At 43.8% G+C, this 21,018-nt stretch overlaps 2 protein-coding genes across 3 annotated transcripts; one reads left to right on the top strand and one right to left on the bottom strand.

The window, feature by feature from the left end:
- Positions 1-373: 373 nt before the first annotated feature.
- On the bottom strand, positions 374-2,961 carry LOC117653712. The gene is made up of 5 exons (XM_034399560.1): positions 2,742-2,961; positions 2,495-2,665; positions 2,110-2,255; positions 1,834-2,041; positions 374-1,763 (listed from the first exon to the last, which is right to left on the bottom strand). Exons 1-5 carry the CDS (start codon positions 2,926-2,928, stop codon positions 1,075-1,077), a joined length of 1,401 nt encoding a protein of 466 aa, XP_034255451.1. The 5' UTR covers positions 2,929-2,961; the 3' UTR covers positions 374-1,074.
- Positions 2,962-3,265: 304 nt separating this feature from the next.
- LOC117653711 lies at positions 3,266-6,934 on the top strand. Of its 2 annotated transcripts, none has more exons than XM_034399559.1 (5): positions 3,266-3,475; positions 3,551-3,645; positions 3,782-3,985; positions 4,067-4,168; positions 4,257-6,934. In XM_034399559.1, exons 1-5 carry the CDS (start codon positions 3,366-3,368, stop codon positions 6,620-6,622), a joined length of 2,877 nt encoding a protein of 958 aa, XP_034255450.1. In that variant the 5' UTR covers positions 3,266-3,365; the 3' UTR covers positions 6,623-6,934. The 2 variants fall into 2 exon arrangements, with proteins under 2 accessions (XP_034255450.1, XP_034255449.1); XM_034399558.1 differs by having other exon boundaries at positions 3,267-3,475; positions 4,064-4,168.
- Positions 6,935-21,018: the final 14,084 nt, after the last annotated feature.

Below are 21,018 nucleotides of genomic sequence, written 5' to 3'. Positions count from 1 at the left end.
CGTTGTTCGCAAATTGCGAAGCACCTCTTCGCAAGTTGCGAACTACTGATTTGCAATACGGATGGGTTCTTCGCATTGCAAACAAGTGAGACACTCCGCAAGCTTACAAACACATCGGTTCGCAAGGTTTTAAGAGTGATGCTTCTTTAGCCGGAATTTTGCCTAGATGGCATCAACTTAAGTTAACCCCAGGAAGACACTATGAGCGGGCCAGATACAAGTTGACTTTCGTGTTCTCCCCCTATAAAATATGATGGAATTTACTGAAGATATGACGGAAATTGCGCTTGACGGAAATGACAAACAGTCGCCGACGACCATGTTTTGATTTGGCTGTGTGGGCTGCTTGGTGGTTTTCTGAACCACAACCCGTGTGGAAGCGGAGCTCGAAAGTTTGTCGATTTTTTGCCATGCACCGAAAGTCAAAGAATCGGCATACAAACGCCAGAGATATTGGCAAGTTAAAGAAAAAAATACGTCAAATTAATCTGACGAAAAAAAGTCGATAGTTTGTCGTTTTTTTGCCGGAATAGTGTTGCCATAAAAGAGAAAAAATCGACAAATTCTAGGCACGTTCGAGGGCGGTGCAAGCCGGTGTTGCCACATTGCTCACTTGCCCGCGTGACGTCATCGCCTGGGCCCCGCGCTCGCCGTACTCGTGACGTCATTGTCTGCGCCGGTGCTTCCCTCCCTCGCCCTTTCCTTGCGGGCCACATTGATCATTCCAGAGTGCAGGGGGTAGAGTGGGGTTGGAAGCAGAATGCGTGCGGATTGGAAAATAAGCTTAAACTTTAATACTCTTTTATCCACTCACCAATTTGTTTCCAACAAAACAACATCAAAATATAATATTTCATCAAAAATAAATATGTAAATAAATATGTAGTTAACAATCTCTCTCTCTCTCTATCAAAATTTGTTTACAACTACCTACACCATGCAGATGGGCCTAAACTAAATAGTAATTTGTCAGACTAGAACCACAGAACCACATCAATTTGTTTCTAACAAAATAATAACAAAAAATAATAAATATTTAGTCAATAATAGTTAACATTTTATATTGAATTCTTATTAATATTTGCAGTGAGGAACAATTTCCTCAGTTGTTGGTGCAGGGGGCATGTTATACGAGATGTCTATGTAGTGATGATCAGGGGTGGGTGGGTGACAAATGGGTAAGCGGGAATGTGGAGAGAAAATGAGAGAACAGAAAGTGGAAGGATTAGACAGGATAGGGGGAGACTGGGAAGCTGAGGGAAGAGATGAGACAGGGAAAGGCTGGGGAGGGGAGGGAGAAGTAATCGGCTGGGAAGTAGAAGGAAAGGACTGGGAAGTGGAAGGAACAGGGATGGACTGGGAAGTGGAAGCAGGAGGCTGGAAAGTGAAAGGAGTAGGGATGGGCTCGGATGTGGAAGCAGGAGGCTGGAAAGTGAAAGGAGTAGGGATGGGCTCGGAAGTGGAAGCAGGAGGCTGGAAAGTGAAAGGAGTAGGGATGGGCTCGGAAGTGGAAGCAGGAGGCTGAAAAGTGAAAGGAGTAGGGATGGGCTCGGAAGTGGAAGCAGGAGGCTGAAAAGTGAAAGGAGTAGGGATGGGCTCGGAAGTGGAAGCAGGAGTGGACTCTGATGAGGAAGGAGGGAGGAGGAATCTTTTACCCTTGGAAGCAACAGTAGCATCTATAAGATTTCTCAAAATTTCATCTGGATCATAACGAATATTATGGATTGAACCTCCCGCCTTCTGATATTGTGTGTTGACTGCCACTGAAAAAAATAATCTTGTTAGTTTTAAGTAAAAAAAGAAGGTGCATCAAAAAAATAAAAATTAACTTACACACTATAGCTTCTTGAATTTTTCTATTTAAACCAATGCAGCCTCTTTTACTATGGCAGGAGACGCCGTCCAGCCTAAGAATATTTTCTGGCACTGCCAACTTGAGTAGAGCACGGTGGAAACATGCTGGGCGCAAAGCGTACTTCTGTTTATTAAGATTAAATTTCCCTTGGTCCACAAAGATTTTGGTCCCAACGTACAACTCCCGCTGCAAAATAAATACAATCAAAAAATGATACTAAAGGTTCTCATTGTTCACAAAAAGAGTCTATTTACCTTTAATGGGCCATTTTTGAAGCATGGCAGTGCATCTAGTTGTCTTTGAATTTGTTCCATTACTTCAGGACTTCTTTTTTTTGGCAGGCAGGGAGGACGTTTTGACTTTTCTTTAATTACTGGTTGCAGTTGCTCACAAACCACATCTGAATCGATTTTAAAAAGAAAACGATTAAAATACGGAGAAAAAAACAACAGAAAACAGGAAACTTGCAAAAGGGCTGGTCCGTAATGAAATTTGGGAGGTTATTGCAAAAAAATTTCAAATTGATAAATGAAAGAACCCTGAATCTCTGAGAATGGTCACACTTAGAAAAAGAATTCCAAGGCTATGCAAATTTGTGCCAATAAAAGGACCAGAAGTTTTACTTGGTAATTAAAGTACCTGCTCCTTCAGCCTGTAGTTGCTGCGCCGTTTGCTGCAGTTGAATTTTTTGTGCGTTCACCTGCTCCATTCGTTTCCTTTCCAGTTCTTGTTTGCGAGTGCCCACTCCCTTCAGGGGAGTGAGACTCCCATCTGCAGTGACATGGAGTCTAATTAAATCTTTCTTCAGGCCTGAAAGACGACGAACAGGATAGGATTATTGTTACAGTGAATAGCAATTGCATTTAAGCACAAGATCCTTACATACCAGTGGCCACAACCACGCCCCTCACTTCTTCAAGCCGGCCTTTGGTTGTCTCGAGAACATAAACAGCCTCATCTCCAGGCTTAAGTATGATGCCACCATCAGCTACCAGACTATCACTCCTTATAAGATCTGCTGCATCAGGGTCTTTGCTGTGCATCAGCAAAAAGTACTTCCCCTTTCTTGACATCTTGATGATTGAGTCGTTCCGAACAGCTGATCTTTCACGTCTTTCACGTCAAATTGGATTGGAAGCACAGCAGAAGACAACAAACCAACAGCTGATCCACAATAACAAAGCATACGGCAAAAACCAATTTTCATTTAATGGGTTAAAAATGGCAGAGATACATCGTAAAATGATACATTTTTAATTTTGTACCATTATAGTAAAAAAAAATAGTGTAGTTCATTTGATTTCTAGAGAAGCCTCCCACTTTCAAACCTGCATTTTCACATCGCATGTTGGCAACAAAGCACGGCCTTCTCAGACCAGCTCTCCCCCCTTTCCCCTCCCCTTCGTCCCTCGCGCCCCCGCCCCGGCCCCAACAGTGACGTTGACGTTGTAGAAACCGGCTACATTTTCTCTCCTATACATTTTATCTTTATTATGAAGTTTTGACAAATATGGACGAAGAAGAAGATAAGCTTACGGTTCGTGACGGATATGCAATTTCAGCATTACTTAAGGATGAAAGTGGGGAAACAGACTACTCGGAGCTCGACGAGGCGACCAGGTAAACATAACCTCTTTGTGGACTATTTATTTTAACTGCGTACCATTTGCATTATTGACTTTCGATATTTTGCAGTGACATACTTGTCGATGATGACATTCTTGATGAAACTTCTGATCTGGAGGTTAACCCGCCTACAGGAAGCTCAAGTCAAACGCTGGCACAACTAGGTAAATCATATTTAATTGTTAATGCAAGACTGCCGAAAAGCAGAGGATCCTTTGTGGTCCAAGCTTTCTGAAGTCAAGCACAACCTGAGTTGGAAATTTTAACCTATAAATTAACTGTGTTTTGTTCAAATTTTAGACATTCAAAATGCCAGAAGTTTACAATTGCTCTCTACCCCTGCTGATTCCACTTGCCTAATGGATGTTGGAATTATGGATGAGAATGCACCTCTTTCACCGGATTTGATCGAGTCGGAAACAGCAGATCTAACTTCTCCAGCATGTCCATCAGCAAAGAGGTTGAAGATGTCCAACCCACAAGATAAGGAACATATAGACACAGGTGAGGAAATATCTAATTTTGATATATTCCAATGAAAATATTATTTGGATAAAACTAATTTTCTTTCATTTCTGACAGAAGCTGATTCTTACACCTTTACACCGATGCCCTATCAAGTGGCCTCACCCAGTAATGTAGACACTGATTTTGATAGTGATGCTGGTGAACATCAATTAGGTGCTGGTATGTTCACATTTGCTTTGCCATGATTTCTATAATTTTTGAGATATCTAAAAGAATTACTAATTATTTTTCTTTTGTTTGGTTTTAGAGTATTTCTCAAACTACAATAGTGATGAGGAGAGTAATTTTTTCCATGAGTCAAGTGCTACAGCGGATCTACTTGATGAAATGGCTTTACAATCAAGTGATGAAGAGGAAAGTGAGTCAACATCAAGCAAAGATAATGTGTCTGATCCCCCACTCTACAAAGGTGCTCCAATCACACAATGGGAAAGCCTCACATCGATTCTAGCTTTTGTTTCATCTGAACACCTTAGTGGTGCTGGTCTTGAAAGGTTACTTTCACTCATCGATTTACATCTACCGCAGCCCAACAAATTTTGTAAAACAAAGGCTCAGCTTTTTAAGGTATTACAAGGAGTAGAAGAGCCTGCAGTTATTCATTACTTTTGCAGCATTTGTTACAAAATAAGGAAAGGTCCAAATGACTTATGTGATTCATGTACTGATATTAACAAATGTGTCCTTTACTTTATTTCTTTTTCTTTGGAATCTCAGTTAAAAAAGATGTTTGAAAGGCCAGACTTTGTGGAAAATATCAAGTATAAGCAGACTAGAAATAAGAAGAATAGTGAAAATATTGAGGATGTATGTGATGGAGAGGTCTACAAAGAAGCAGCAAAATCTTTTGATGAATCATGTTTTACTATTACTCTAATGTGGAACACTGATGGGATGCAGGTTTTTACTTCCAATACTTTCTCTCTCTGGCCTTTTTACCTTGTGATAAATGAACTCCCTCCTAAGAAACGTTTCTTAAGTGAGAATTTACTCATCGGTGGAATTTGGGGTAGTGTTGTCAAGCCTCATCCAAATGTTTTTCTGCTGCCAATATACAAAGAACTTAAGGCTTTGGAAAGGGGAATTGATGTTAAATTTCATAGTGACAATAACCTTACTAAGGTTGTAGTCAAATGTATTTGTGGGACATGTGATTCTCCAGCTAAAGCAACTTTTTTAAACATGAAGTCTCATTCTGGATTTTACTCTTGTCCTGTTTGCCTCACTAGGGGCTTAAAGCCTAAAGATGCTCCTGTAGTATTTCCATATGAAGAAAATGTTCAACTTAGAAATATGCCACAGTACCAAGAACATGTGAAGTGGGCTGTGGATCACAAAGTTATATTTGACAAAACCCCTCGTGATGAGGAAAAATGGTGTGGCATCAAGGGTCCTACTGTGTTGTCATCAATTGTACCCAATATCTTTGATTCAACAGCTACTGATTGTATGCATTGTGTGGACTTGGGGGTCATGAGACAAATGCTGCATTTGTGGTTCGACAAAGAGTACAAGGACCAACCCTTTTCAGTCTTCAAGAAGACCAACGAAGTGAACAAGAGATTGCTTGACTTAACTCCACCACATTACCTTCAGAGAACTCCACAAACTATTGATAAACTTATTCATTGGAAGGCAACGGAGCTTCGTTCCTTTCTTGTTAATTTATCGTTGATTGTTATGAAGGACATTTTATTGCCTGAATATTATGCACATCTTGCCCTCTTTGTGAAAGGAGTGTCGCTTTTAAATAGCTCCAGTGTCAGTGATGAGAATCTAGTGTTATCATCTTTGCTCAATGATCAATTTGTTGCTGATTTTGAAGAATTGTATGGTCTTGAAAACATGAGTTTCAATCTACATTTGCTTAGACATCTTGCAAGATGTGTTAAAAAGCTTGGACCATTGTGGATAGTATGTTGTTATAAGTTAGAGGACATCAATGGCAGGATTGGTAATTTTATCCATGGTACTTGTCATGTAGGTCTGCAGGTTTATTCTAACTTATCAATTGTCACAAGATTGCCTTTATTGGTAAAAAATTTAGCAGATGGTTTAGCCAAAAAGTACTGTGAAGGATTGATGAAAAAAAGACTCCGATTAAAAATTTCTGAAAAAATAAGTGGAGGATTATATTGTGTAGGTCCTTTCAAGCTGTTAAATTCAGACTACATAATTAGAGTACTTGAATCTTTGATCTCTGAAGAATGCAATGTCCAATTGTTCTATCGTCTTTTAAAAGATGGTTTACTTTATGTGTCTAATTTGTACACCAGAGGTAAAAGAGTTTCTTCTTATGTCAAGTACAAGAAGGACAACAGTGTATTGTATGGCAACATTAAGACCTTTGTTAAAATATCTTGTGTGTGCACAGCTCCCTGTGACTGTAAATGTGATTATGTTGCTATCATCAAGCCAAAGCCTGTTCATGTGTTACAAATAGGTGATATAGAGATTTCACACATAAGTACTCACAAATGCACTGATCTTTGTAATGATACAACAACATTTGATGTCATATTAGTAACTGAGTTACAAACTGTTGTTTTTAAAATTGATGGAACTGAAAAAATGTATTTGTGTGAACCTCTTAATGAGTTTGAGAGAGATTAAAAGAATAATCCAATCCGCACGCATTCTGCTTCCAACCCCACTCTACCCCCTGCACTCTGGAATGATCAATGTGGCCCGCAAGGAAAGGGCGAGGGAGGGAAGCACCGGCGCAGACAATGACGTCACGAGTACGGCGAGCGCGGGGCCCAGGCGATGACGTCACGCGGGCAAGTGAGCAATGTGGCAACACCGGCTTGCACCGCCCTCGAACGTGCCTAGAATTTGTCGATTTTTTCTCTTTTATGGCAACACTATTCCGGCAAAAAAACGACAAACTATCGACTTTTTTTCGTCAGATTAATTTGACGTATTTTTTTCTTTAACTTGCCTATATCTCTGGCGTTTGTATGCCGATTCTTTGACTTTCGGTGCATGGCAAAAAATCGACAAACTTTCGAGCTCCGCTGCCACACGGGAAGACGTCACCGTCACTTCTTTACAGGCTCCCACCTCAAATTACTATGACAGTCACGATACAGTTCTCCTGTAACCCCCCCCCCCCCCCCCCCCCCCCGAAATTTTGTGGAAAATCTCAGCCGGATCGGACCAAAACTTCCGGTATCGAAAATTTATCTGGCTGAAGTTCCAGGAAATGTTTACGGCAGGCCGCGCTGCCCGCCGCGCCGCTCCACTGGCAGGCGGCGTCTCGGGTGTCGACGGGCCGCGCGGCTGGCAGTGCCGTGGCGGCCGGGGAAGCGTCGCGTTGCAGAGACGGCCGAGGGGCCGGGAGAAACGCCAGCGAAGCACTCTGCGTGTTTATCAGGCCGGCATTCCATGCACCCCGCTGTGCGAGAGACAGGCGAGTCCTTGTTGCCGTGGGGCGGCCCTCCACCCGCACCGCAGCGCCTCACACTGGAAGGCAAGGACACTCGTTGGAATGCAAGGACTGGAACGCGGGGCGAGGGGCGCTCCGTGAGGGAGGCAGAGAAAGCACGGTCCGACATCGACCTGCAGTGCGCTGCTCACGGACCTCGCCAGGGTCACGGCGAACCCACCTCCTGGGAATCCCGGGAATATCCGCCAATTCTCCAGAAAATCTCCTGCGATTGTCAGGAATATCAGTAAACTCCCAGGAAATGGTTTGAACGCGGAGACTGATTCCGAGAGTCGTTTGCGTCGCTGTCTCTCTTGCACTCAGTCACGTGGCTAAAAACGGACGGAAAATTCTGTTTGTTTCTTTGCCAAGGTTCTCGGTAGCGCTCTTATAAATCTGTGTTTTCTGAGGGATCTTGCAGTATTCTCCGTAGGACCCTACAGTCTACGGACAACACTGCAAGGTCCTACGGAGAAGACTGTACGGTTCTACGGAGAATAGAGTACTTCGGAGGACAGCTAGAACGGAAATGAAGAAGAAATTAAGAAGAACGAAGTATGCAAAATGCGTGAGAAGCAGCGAGGACAAACTTGTCTTTTTCTAGCTGTAATTGGAACATAACTTTGTCCTCGAAAAAAAAGTTTTGAGGCACCATGTGAAAAAGGCGTTTCAAGAGGTGCTGATCAAAAGTAGATAGCTAAAAAAATTATTTTTTTTCTGGACCCAAAACCACCTAAGCCCAGTGGTAAAATGACCCAAAACTTAAATTGTTCACAGTTCCTCTAATAATTGCCTGACATGGCTGAAATTTTGTGGGGGTGTTTACCTATGGGTAGGCACCATTTAAGACAAAGAGGAGCGAAATCGCCGATGGTCTACTTCAAACGGCCCTGATATGCTCAAATCTTCAGTAAAAACAGTGAAATTGAGCAACTTTGAGAGCCCGTAGCATCCAAACCCGACGTCGTAGAGCCTCGTTCGACACGGCATTCGAAAGAGCGCATTTTTTTGAGTATCTGAGACCCATTTGGGTACTTTTTTGGATCTCGGTTTGCGAGAACCCATCTAGTCCCATACCCTCGAAAACAGCTGTTTTTGGGGTGTTTAGACCCGTACCAAAGCCACAGGGGGTGTCGGATTTCGTCCAAGTGTCTTTTCGGCAGTTCGTATACATACAAGGAACCGATAAAACACCACAAGCGCCCGCTCCTAGGATGTCGCCGACCAAGTGGTTTTTTTTGTCTGGAGCTTCTCTTAGCGTAGTTTGCAAGGGCTGCATGATGGACTTCACAGCTGTTGTTAGCTGTGTGGTACTCTTTCCACACAGAGAGAACTTCAGGTCCGAGGCCAACCTTGCCCAGCCACTCTGGATGCAGATATGAAATAAGGAGGAATGGCGTCGGCCCACCAGGACCGACGCGTCCGCTTCGCGGTGGGGCTGTCCAACAGCAGAGTATCTTCGTCGACGTCGTCCATGGTGTTCCGACGGCGCAGTTGGCTTCGTCGACGGACAAGAAAATTTCTTTTTAAAATCATGGTGCTTCTTGGGTCCGCTCAATTGTTTACAGTAAGGTCAGAGAAATGGGATAACAAAAGAACAGAAACAGGTTTCGATTTCTTTATTGATACATCTCTTTTTGTTAGAAAAGAATCGTTTCTTCTCTCAAGCACACCTTGCACTTAAGAGTGTACAGCTCTCCCTTTCTCGGGACTTCGTTAAGAAATTGTACATATTTATTGGAGCAGTGCATGCACCGCATGAAAACAGCCCTTGCCCACTTCTCCAACAGTTTCCTCGGCCTCTTGCCACCGTTCGGTCTTCTTACATGCATTTTCTTTCGGTTCAACTTAGGCTGTCACCAAAAACGCAAAAAAAAAATATGAATTAATCAATTAAAGCCCAATTTCAAGAGTTACAAAATAATAATAAACCGTGATTCGTCCTTTTCAAAACGTTACCATTTTGCAACAATGACTCCGGATGGCCACAAGGCCTTTCAGAAGTAAAGAGAATTCTGCACAAACGAAATAAAAATTCCTTGTTATGAGCATGACGTGATGCATTTTGTATTGTGTGACGTGTGCTACAGTGAATTTCTGCCTTCAGAAAGCCTAAGATTTAGAGAAAAACCGAAAAAATCAAAGAAATTTCCCCTTTGTTCATGCCTCAGACTTTATGGCCTCACCTTGTCCGCGAGATTTCTGATTTCGCGACCACCCCCGCAGCGGTAACCCCCTTTTTTTCTAGCGACCGGGGCGAGCCTTCCCCCAGAGCGATTCTCACGTTTCGGGGTAGTTTCGTTTCTTCTGACTCCTGTGCCCAAACGAGCGCAGATATCGACATGGGGTTTGTTTCTGATGCTAGGGAGGGCCATTGCCCACTAAACGCACACATTTCGAAAAGTTCACGTTCGTTGGATTGGTCTACGTAGCGTTTGGAATACCCTAAATGTAACTTATGGCAAACATGGTCGAAGTATGATTTAAAAGAAAGTTAGATTATCAGGAATGACTCTGTCCAAAGAAATAAAGATTTGATAATTATCAGCTACATCGGATGAATAACATATTCTGACATTGACTGCACATTATTGAACACATATTGACCTGCAAGGGAAACAGAACAGAGTTAGGTCTGGTGTGGTACATGGCTGTGCTTACACAGGTGACAGGATGCTTACCATTATCTTATGAACGACAGTAGGAATGCCACTAATTCTGCAAGGAAAACAAAACAAAGTTAGGTTTGGTTTTACATGGCTCTGCTACTACACAGGTGACACACTGCTTACGTTGGACTCTTGATTGAATTAAGAACCCCATAGCTGGTCTCGCTTCGGGGTCTATGAGGTATATAATACCCATGATTGCTACGATGGCCACCATCTTAAAAAAAATCCAAAGCGGGTCTTCTCGCAGCGCTACCTCCCTGCTAAAAGAATAAAAAGGTAAGTGTCTTGCATATTATGTGTGTCTGACGTTGCTTATAACTCTATCCCAGTTTTTAATTAATGTTTCTATAACTGTAAGGTAGACTGTCACGCATAGAAATGTATTTAATAGGTGGGGCAAGGTATGATGTTTTGATTTTTATAGTTAAAACTAATAGAAATTCACTCCACCACATGATGGACAGAGATGTGGGATTGGGACACGGATTCGGATCAAACTTTGTTGGTTCAATCGGTACAACTAGGATTTACCAACCCTGAAAATGTCGCTTCCTGGTTTTTTTCCGGTTAAAGTTGTTAGCATAGCTTTGGCTTAGGGTCAGGGCGGGGAAGAACTGGACAGGGGAAGAACTGAACACCCCATGTTTTACTCCAAATGCTGTATGCACAGGCTTAACAACTATCACGTAATGAACTGCTGATGCCTCTGAACAACTTTTGATGGTTGTTGAGCCTGTGCATACGGTAATTTAAGTAAAATATGGGGTGTTCAGTTCTTCCCCTGTCCAGTTCTTCCCCGCCCTGACCCTGTGTCTTCTAGCTAGTCATAAAAAAAGAAGAAAAATAGTGGAAGGCCAAGTTTTGTACGTTGCTTGGTTTGGGCTTGTCAAGCAATATTGTTGAATTCATTGACACTCTCACCTCCTGTCCTGTCACATTATGCAATGTCAGCTTCATCATTTCTCATTTATAATATCTAGAGCTTGATTTTCATCAAAAGTGTAATGAAATGTTGGCTTAAGATTCAGTTTTAATCTTATCTTGAGTTTCTTATAAGAGACCATCTGTGCTTCATAAGTAACATATAGTAAATTGTAGTGACATTATTGCAAAATCAGCTAGGAATTTTAATTAACTTAAAGAGGAATAAAATGTTGGCTTAAGATTCCGTTTTAAACTTATCTTGAGCTTCTTATAAGGTATAATGTGTAGACCATCTCTGGGAGGTGATCTATTTGCATAACAAAATGACTATAATAAATGTCTGTGATTAAGACCTTAACTTGTAGCAACCTTGTTGAATGTCCAACCCTGAACCTTCTCCAGTCGCAGACTCAGTTTACGTTCCCTCTTCACTTACCCTGATACCTGGATGTTGCATTTCAACATTTATCATTCAGAAATGCTTATACCATTATTCCTTGCTACAGCAATACACACTCAAATACACCGTTCTCAACCATGTTACCTTGAAGAAATGCAAAGTTGTATCTCACTGAAGTGATGCCGGTTGCACATCATAAAACAATCAAATCAGATCAGCAATGTGAGAAGCAAGAATGAGAAACATGGCGCGACAAAATCAGTTCATACCAAATTCATGGATACCATCCATTGAGAAAACAGAAAATTGTATATGAGCAGTTAATCATAATAGCTATTGGAAAATACTGTTCGGACTCATTGATGAATTTGAAGGGGTGAAGGGTTAAAAGAGTCAGGGGTCGAATCTGTCACGACAGGCAGACAGACAGAAAAAACTTTTCAACCCCACCGGAGTAACAGGCTTCGCTATCGCTCAGCCAATCAAAGAGTGCACATGGTATGCTCTAACTGGAGCATGCCTGCAAGCACGCTCTAGCTAGCGCGTGCCTGCCAAGCATGCACTAACTAGTGCATACATGCCATGTACACGCTAACTGAACCATACATTTACTGCATAAGGGATAGGGAGTTTTCTGCATCAGGAAGCATACTATGTACACTCTTTGATTTGTAGAGTAGCTCATCCAGCTCACTGGCCGTCAACATTTCTGGCGGCTTGCTTTTAGTGCTGCCACGTGGCAGCGAGAAGAACACCCTGCTGATATGGGGTGCCAGATCCAAGAACCGCTGGACCATGTCAAAACAAGAATTCCATCTTGTGCGGACCTCTCGCATCAACTTCAAACAGAGATGAGGTGGTGTCCCGGCCTCTTCTTGTAGATCTTTCGGCTTATTAGAGGCCGCTTCTGAGTGTCGGAAAAACCGGTCAATCTTCTTCACCTTAACGATGAGTTCACGCAACAATGACCCATCTATGACCCCGTCTTCCTCGTCCGATGTATCCCGGCAGAAAGGGCCGATCTGTGGAGCGACAGGAATCAAAGGCCGATCTACTCCCGCCTTGCCAACAAAGTGCCCATGGTACCATGTGAGCCAAAAGATAATGCTGCTCGTCGTCACTGTCAGAAAAAAAGTCGTAATATTACGAACCATTCTTGTATAGTATTTTCCCACATTAAATTCATAATTTTACGAATAATTTCACGACGAATGATTCATTATTTTTATGAAACACTCATTATTTTATGAATGCTTCATTCGAAAAATGAATAATTCATAAACACCCAAAAACGAATGATTCATTCCCCAATTTTTACGTGACAGCATCACGAGCCATTCGTAATTTTACGAATGTTTCATAATGTTGTATGAATAATTCATAATTTTACGAATCATTCATAAATTTATGAATGTTCCATAAAGTTTTTTATGAGCCATTCTTGTACACCATTTTCCCATTAAAAAATCGTAAATTTAGGAACAATTGAACGATGAATGGTTCATTATTTCATGAATGATTCGTAAAATCTGAATACCTTTCGGGCATTTTCAGGCACATTTTTCAACCAAAATATGAAAGGTTCATAATTGTTCATTTATGATTTTTTCGTAGTGAGCATGAAACGAGCCATTCATAAATTTATGAAGCATTCATCGCCAAATATGTCGTAAAATTACGACAACTTTTTTCAGTGGTTGGGGCCCAAAGTGCCGTTCGCGCCGCGCACTAACCTCCGGCTTTCTCATGGCGCGTGCAACCGTGCAACCCCCTGCTGGCGGGGGCGCCAAACTGCGCTTGATCGAGCTTTGACTAATCAATTGGCCACTTACGCGTTCACTTCTTCCATCTTTCTCTTTATTTGGCTTGGAGTAGCGTATGATACAAGATGACTCAGACCTCAGCCTCAGACAAGGAAGGAGACTCACACAGGTGTCAAATTCCGCCTCCGCCTCCCCTTCGCCCCTTTTCTACCATAAACAACCAACCCTATAGATAGACCGCCTGCTCCGTGAAAAATCCGCGAGGCTGAACATAATTGTTAAGTCACAATTTACGTTTATTAAAATTCAGATTTTAAAATATTAATCCTCTAATTTGAGCGTGAAGTATTTCGACCGATCAGGGAGCGGGTCTATGTATATAGCTAGTTGTTGTCATCGTCGAGTCCCCTGGCCTGGCCGCGAGAGAGGCCATCGTCGTCCGTCTGTCGTCTGCCTGCCGCTGCGCTGGAGCGGAACGTTCGAAATATTTTAAGCTTAAGTTACAGTCTTCCAACCTGTGTCGGCCGAAAATATGGCGAACCAACTCTTTTCATCTAATCCCTGGATGTGCGTTTTATGACCATGCAGAAATACGTAATCTAACTAGGGGTACGCGCCGTATAGTGTGGGCGCGTAGTGTGGCTGAGCGATGCGAGTTTGTGCACTTCCCGAGTAAAAATAGAAGGCTGCAGATAGGCTGACGCTTGGCTGACGCATGGCTGTATGGACCGTTTTTTGGCTGTATGCAAGGCTGCCGTGGCTGCCTTGCAGCCATGTCGCAGCCATAGCGATGTCCTGGACTTGCAGCCATGCACGCTGCAATGGCTGGTCTGGCTGTTTCACGGAGCGCTTTGGCTGTGGAACGCTTCAGAAGCTGCGCACAGAAGCCTTTTGGCTGCCCGAAGCAGCCTATAAACGCTGCCACGCACAGCCAACTTAGCTGCAGTGGCTGTAGGCTGCGCGTCGCAGCGTGTTGGCTGCTGGCGCCAGCCCTGCCGTGGCTAGACGTTACAGCCATGTAGGCTGCAATGGCTGTAGGCTGCGCGTCGCAGCGTGTTGGCTGCTGGCGCCAGCCCTGCCGCGTAGACGTTACAGCCATGTAGGCTGCAATGGCTGTAGGCTGCGCGTCGCAGTGTGTTGGCTTCTGGCGCCAGCCGGGCCGCGCGAGGGGTACCTCACTTCGTCTAGTCAGTGTACACCCCTGACTCCAGTCACTGCCTTGTATCAGTCTAGTCACTGAAAAAGTCGGCAAAACCACGTAAATTTGTCCCAATTTTAGTATTTTTGCAACGCATTTCGTGATATTTTCAGTCTAGTCAAAGTGGAAATTGAGTATAGTCACCAGTCAGTGTACACCTGTTTTCGAAGTGAGGTACCCCTCGGGGCAGCGGCTGCACTTTACAGCCACGAAGGCTGCAATGGCTGTAGGCTGCGCGTCGCAGCGTGTTGGCTGCTGGTGCCAGCCGGGCCGCGGCTGGACTTTACAGCTATGTAGGCTGCCATGGCTGTAGGCTGCGCGTCGCAGCGTGTTGGCTGCTGGCGGCAGCCAGGCCGCGGCTGGACTTCGCAGCCAGGCGGGCTGCAATGGCTGTAGGCTGCACGCTGCGCGTCGCAGCGTGCTGGCTGCCAGCGACAGCCTGGCCGCGGCTGCACTTTCCAGCCACGCAGGCTGCAATGGCTGTAGGCTGCGCGTCGCAGCGTGTTGGCTGCCGGATGCAGCCGGGCTACGGCATGACTATACACAGCCATATAGGCTGCAATGGCTGTAGGCTACGGATGCAGCATGGTGGATGCTGGCGGTATTCAGGCACACTCCTTTAGTCGAGTTTAAACCCACCTAATTAGGTCGCATCGCCTTTAATGACATGCGCTGCATTAGTAAAGGTCCATTTTGCTGATTATGCACGCCTTGCCCTAGTGCAACAACATATTAGCCAAAAATAAAGAAAAGGGACGTTTCTTCTTTTGTTGGTCGCGGTACGAGGCGACGTGGTTCTATGCGTTCATCCCCGATCCTTTTTCCATTCCCGGTCGCAGCTGCGGTTAAAATTGCCGAGTTCCTTCGTGAAAACCACGTTTCGTTTCCTTTTCCATGTCTGGGGCGTCCTGGAATATTGGTCTTTTTGGCGGCGCGTTGTCACTATCGCGGACCGGAGGGCAGGCCGCTTTCTCGCCTGATTAGGTAAGGTGAATCCCGACTAATTAGGTAGGTTCAACCCGCCTGATTAGGTATCTTGGAAGAGGGGTTTGTGGGTGCCCCGGTGCGTTCTCGCCTAATTAGGTAAGTGTACGTGACTCATTAGGGAAGTTCTACCTCAGGCGATTAGGTAAGGAAGCTCGACTCATTAGGTAAGTTTTGAGCCAATGTAACTCATTGGGTCACATATTTATTTGATTATTACAATTTCGCATTTTCAAACAATATAGTAAAATATGAAGCAACAAAAGCAGTCAAATAGTTTTGGTTTTCCTAAATACCTTTGGTGGGTATTTAATTAGGTACGTTCAACCCGGCTGATTAGGTCCATGGTACATATCACAAAGTAACAACAGGTTCACCCTTTCTTCTTGAGAGACAATTACTTTCTCTTCTTGGGGGGTGGACTCCTCGGCTGGGACCTGACTAATTAGGTACGTTCAACCCGGCTGATTAGGTCCATGGTACATATCACAAAGTAACAACCGGTTCACACTTTCTTCTTGAGAGACAATGACTTTCTCTTCTTGGGGGGGGTGGACTCCTCGGCGGGGACCTGACTAATTAGGTACGTTCAACCCGGCTGATTAGGTCCATGGTACATATCACTAAGTAACAACAGGTTCACACTTTCTTCTTGAGAGACAATGACTTTCTCTTCTTGGGGGGTGGACTCCTGGGCGGGGACGCCTCCTCAGGCTCCTCCTCGGAGCCGCTGCCACTGCTGCTCGATGCGGAGAGGTCGCTTGGCTTTTTCCCGCGGCCGTGGAAGTCGTTGAGCTCCTTGGCCATGCCGCTGAACCCCGTCTTCTTTAGGAAGAAGTTGATGGGGGTGAGGATATCTTGCTCTGTGACCACTAGGTAGCGCAGGCACTGCAGTCGCCCCGACGCGGTGCCCACAGCTCAGGAAAGCACGGCCTCTGTGAGTTCTCGCGGTCGAGGGCCACTGCCTCCTTGGCCACCACTGCCGTGGCCCTCGACCGCGAGGACTCAGAAGTGCTCTTTCACTGGTAAAAGTGTGGCATTGTGCTCCTGGTAGTTGCCTCCGCACGGTGCAGTGGGGGAGACGGTCATCTCCGAGGGACGGGGAGACGTCTGTGCATGCTCCGAAGTAGTTTTGGTTGTTTTGCTTCTTCGACTTCCGGTCCAGACGTTTGCTACAATATCCCATCAGTGGCCGCCGTCTTCGCTCTCGTCTTTTTGTTTCGCCAGCAGCGTAGTCTTCATTACTCTTCGGTGGTCGTTTCCTCTGCGTAGTCGTTCCTGCCGTCTCGACCGGCCGTGTGGTTGGTTGCTCGGCCCGGCGGTGTTCCCAGAGTCTTGCAACGGGGCGAACATTGCTGCCGTACCTCAGCGCAGCTGTGTTCGTTCGCCTGGAGAAGTGAGCTCTTGGAGCAAGAAATCCTAGGAGTCACGAAGTCAATATGGTTATTGTGTAGGAGTGTGGAGAAAGGAAAAAAGTTGTGTAAAAGGGATAGGGGGTGGTTTGGGTACGACTGGCAGTGGTACCAGTGTGGTCGATGTGCCACCCGTCAAAATTTAAACTTGGCAACAAAAAGAAATCAAAATGCCGTAAAATTCGAAAAATTACAATGCTAATGTATTCCACAGTGGAAAATCTTTGAAGTCAATCATTATTAAAATGTTCGTGGGGGAAAGGAGGCAGTAAATTAATTTTCGCGGGTTGGCAACAATCTTCTCGGCAACTGCGCCCTTGCGAAAATAGCGAAGCCGAAAACACGAGTAGTCGCGAGTTAAAACTGCCCCGCCATTGTTGCTGACGTTGAATTGTTTGGCTTGTTTCAAAAGGCGGTTCTCTAGTCATGTTTTCTTCAATTCTGTGTAATAGTTCTCATTCACAACGTAACAACACCACGACGGTTGGTTTGACAAACTTTATAAACTCAGGAGGGATGGTTTCGAATCGCAGGTGAGTCTTGTTCGAGGAACATGAGCACTGAAAGTCGCGAGGTGGAGCGATGTGGTCATCGTGCTAACTGAATGAAAAGAACCATCAAACAAAAACTAGAGCTAAGACAGAGCTAAGAAGTATAATTTTGTTTTATTGATTCAGCAAAGAGTTGACAAATGAAAAAATTGTTCTATTTTTTCAATATTTTTAAATCTTTTCTTCAACATGTGTCCTCAAAATATATTCAGATATAATGTCATAATTTAAACAGATTAATTTTGTGGTACAAAATACACATTGAAAATGAAACAAACACAAAACTCTCAATGAGTGTAGGTTTCCATGTTGGTATGACTGTATAATGTTCCGCGCATGAGCAAAGACATTCCCATTAAAAATTTCCATCAGGCAGTGCCAATGAAAAGACTGCGTCCAAAAAACCCTCTTGTGCTATTGTTACATCTGTTCTATCACGGTCGCGGAAAGTTTTTTATTCGAACGTCCTTTTTTAAAGAAGCGACCGTTTTTGGGGTAACCTGTACACAAGCGAAAAGGAGCCATGCTATTGGTTGGGTTTGGCTCGGCTCCCCCCCCCCCCTCTCTTCCCTTTTCGTTGACGAGTCGAGCTTTGCTATGGAAACAGTGATTTTGACGGCAATTTTCTCAAAATTTATCGCTAAGATTTCAACCATATTCCAGAATTGAAATCACGTCTCAGAATTCTACCAGTCAGCAAAATCTCATCAAAATCGTACAGAGAGGTTTCGACTTGCATAAGGGGCCACGCGATCAAATCCCAGCGAGGCTGAATCCTGGGGGATACTATAAGGCTACTTCGTGCCTAAAAAGATAACAAAGGAATAACCACATTTTGTTTTAAAAATACTTGCCAACAATGAAAAACAAAAATTCAAAAATTTGCTAAGGATCTATTTTAATAAGATCTCCTCACAGCTGAACCATGCACTGTTAAAAATTGTTGTTTTAAAACAACAACACAATTACCAACCTCGACAACGCTGTTGTTTGTGAACAAGTTTGCTTGTTTTCAAACGAAGAATTCGTTGCTCATTATTTTTATGACTTATGCTGTTTCAAAACAATATTTTGCTGCGTACAAACGACCCGGACAATCTAAGAAGTGTTTACGGCGGGGTAACCGGGACTCAACTAGGTCTGTGACCTAATCGGCAATAAAAATTGATGCAAATAAGGCTGTCTACCGGTTTACGAACATCTTGTGGACGAACGACGCAACTCGTTAGTAAACAACGAAAGTCATTTGAAAACAACTTTGATCGCTAAGAAAATTAGCAACATATTTACTGCTAAATTACAACATAATTTTTTACAGTGCACAAAAGGAGTTTAAGTAGTGTTGTCACGCGATGTGTTGGCAGTTCTGAGACAGTTGTGAGGTTAGGTTCTCTTTGGGCATAGCTTCTTTCAGACCATCTACTTGATAATAAATATCTAGCTAGAATCTTATGCTATCGCAACATCGTAGATAACAGGAAAAGTAGCGATATACATCGGCAACTTTGGCCCGTCCCGTACATTAAGAAACGTACGAATTTCACCTATGTTTGACCCCGACGGAATTAAAACCTGAATCAGGGGTTAAAATTAATATCATTTTCGTCATCAGCACCCTTAAAAACATCAGAAACAATGCAAAAACTCGAATAAAAAGAATGTTCAAAAAATACCCCGCTGGGATTTGAACCCGGGTCCGAACTTCTCCGATTCGCTGGAAACTGGCACCATTGTTTTTTTCTCGTCGCCCCGATTCCAAAAATACCCCTACATGCCCTCCTAGCTGCATCCGTTGCCGAGATCCTCCTCGACCCCATGTAGACCATGATGCACCTGCAGCAGCGCCCCCGGGGCTCGGATCGGATTTGCTGCCACCGGGCGGTTCTTAGGGTCACCCAAGGAGGCTGCATACCAAATTTGGTCAAGATCGGACCACGGGAAGTCCTCGGACGAACGGACGGACGGACGGACGGACGGACGCACAGCAGGGATCATACTATATGCCCGTCCCTCCGTCATTTTTTTACAAAAAATGAACGGGACGGGCCAAAAATATAAGTGTAGATAGCATCAAGTGATCGCAAGTGATGATATATCTGCCTGAACGTGAGAGACCTTGGACCACAAATGGAACTCTGGGTGTCATCTGCTGCATGGAGACACACTGTCTCCACGCCTGTGCCCGATGGGGTCAGGTCCATTGTTATATCAGAGGTCGAGGGGTCCTATTCAAAAGGTCTTATCTGGGCGTTCCCCCCAAGACAATCCTATCTTAAACGCCCGCAAATTTCACTCATCTTGATCAATCACACTGTAAAAAAAATTCTGAAATTTCAGTACAATTTGTTCAGACTTTGCAGTCTGAATCGGTAATTCAGAAAGTTGCTTTGAATTTTCAGACTAGGAACTCTGAAATTTGAGATCACACCGGTTAGTCTGAATTTTAAGCAGAAGGTCTGAAAATTCTGATTAAGTTTTCAGACTTGTCATCCTGAAACCTGTTTTCATAATTTTGGTATGAAAATTTTGACAGATTGTCTACTAATCAAGTCTAGGCGTAAGGCGTTGTATAAATTTATCGGAAATAATAATGTACACCCGCGCTTCACGCTGAATCGTCTGTGTACGGTAGATTAACCGTAAGAGTTGTCCGAACTTGCATTCTGGACTTGCCGAAAGGAGCTGGTATCTTCTGAAGAGAGTCACGCGGCACGGCTTCCCCCGCCGCCAGGCAGCGCCCGTAGCGCAGTGGTACCGAGCTCGTCTCGTAACCAAAAAGTCCTGGTTCGAACCCGGGCCTAAGCGAACAAGTGTAAAGTGGAAAGAAGGTACCGTCACACGTTGGTGGTTCAAATTGTTCTCTTGTTGATTTCTCTCTCTTTGATTTATTGATGGCACTTTTATTTAATATTTCAGAGTAGCAGTCTGAAAATGTTTTTCAGACAAGTAGTCTGAATTTGGAATTCAGACAGAATGGTCTGAATAATTACTCTGAATTTTCAGACCACTAGTCTGTTTAAAAACTTCAGACTAAAATTATGAAATTTCAGTAATACTTTTTTTTACAGTGCAGAATCAATACGATGGTAAGCGAAACATATTTCTACATGCCTTTTTGGTTTCTTTCATCTTCCATCTTAAGATTTACTTGAACAAACTCACAAATTATACTGATATGTAGCTGTATCAAATGATCAAACTATGTGAAATTCACCTGCGTTTAATATAAGATTGTCTTGGAGGGAACGCCCAGATAAGATCTTGTGAATAGGACCCCTCGAGGTGTGTATTTTGTTTAGAATAATCATAATAAGCCACACATTTTTTTAAAAAACCTCTATTCACACCTCTATTCACACATTAAAAAACCTTTATATAATAAGGTACATATCTGTAAGGGAAACATAATAAGATTAGTTATTTCATTAAGTGTATTTATCTTCTAGCAAACACTGTTGACCTGCTTACCAAACAAAATAGGTAGTCCAAAGTAATTGGATTATAGCTGTAACGGGAAAAATAATAAGATGAGTTATTTCAGTAAGTGTATTTACCTTCTAGCAAACACTGTTGACCTGCCTACCATGAAATACGTTAGTGAGCTGCCCTCGCAGCTGGTCCCTCAGGGCGTCGGGTGCAGCCCAGTAGGCTAGAAGGAGGACCCCGGCAGAGGACATG

The sequence above is a fragment of the Thrips palmi genome, unplaced genomic scaffold, assembly GCF_012932325.1.
Source record: "Thrips palmi isolate BJ-2018 unplaced genomic scaffold, TpBJ-2018v1 HiC_scaffold_8, whole genome shotgun sequence".
Lineage (NCBI taxonomy): Eukaryota > Metazoa > Arthropoda > Insecta > Thysanoptera > Thripidae > Thrips > Thrips palmi.
Note: the sequence above shows the minus strand (reverse complement) of the source record. Positions and strands in the feature narration are given on the sequence as shown.

Excerpts from the sequence above, each read along its gene's own strand:
- LOC117653712 (XM_034399560.1), bottom strand. The coding sequence starts at position 2,928 with ATGTCAAGAAAGGGGAAGTACTTTTTGCTGATGCACAGCAAAGACCCT. Across the intron at positions 2,042-2,109 it reads TCAAAAATGGCCCATTAAAG|CGGGAGTTGTACGTTGGGAC; the intron begins GTAAATAGACTC and ends TTTATTTTGCAG. Across the intron at positions 1,764-1,833 it reads AATTCAAGAAGCTATAGTGT|TGGCAGTCAACACACAATAT; the intron begins GTAAGTTAATTT and ends TATTTTTTTCAG.
- LOC117653711 (XM_034399558.1), top strand. The coding sequence starts at position 3,366 with ATGGACGAAGAAGAAGATAAGCTTACGGTTCGTGACGGATATGCAATT. Across the intron at positions 3,476-3,550 it reads GAGCTCGACGAGGCGACCAG|TGACATACTTGTCGATGATG; the intron begins GTAAACATAACC and ends GATATTTTGCAG. Across the intron at positions 3,986-4,063 it reads TAAGGAACATATAGACACAG|AAGCTGATTCTTACACCTTT; the intron begins GTGAGGAAATAT and ends CATTTCTGACAG.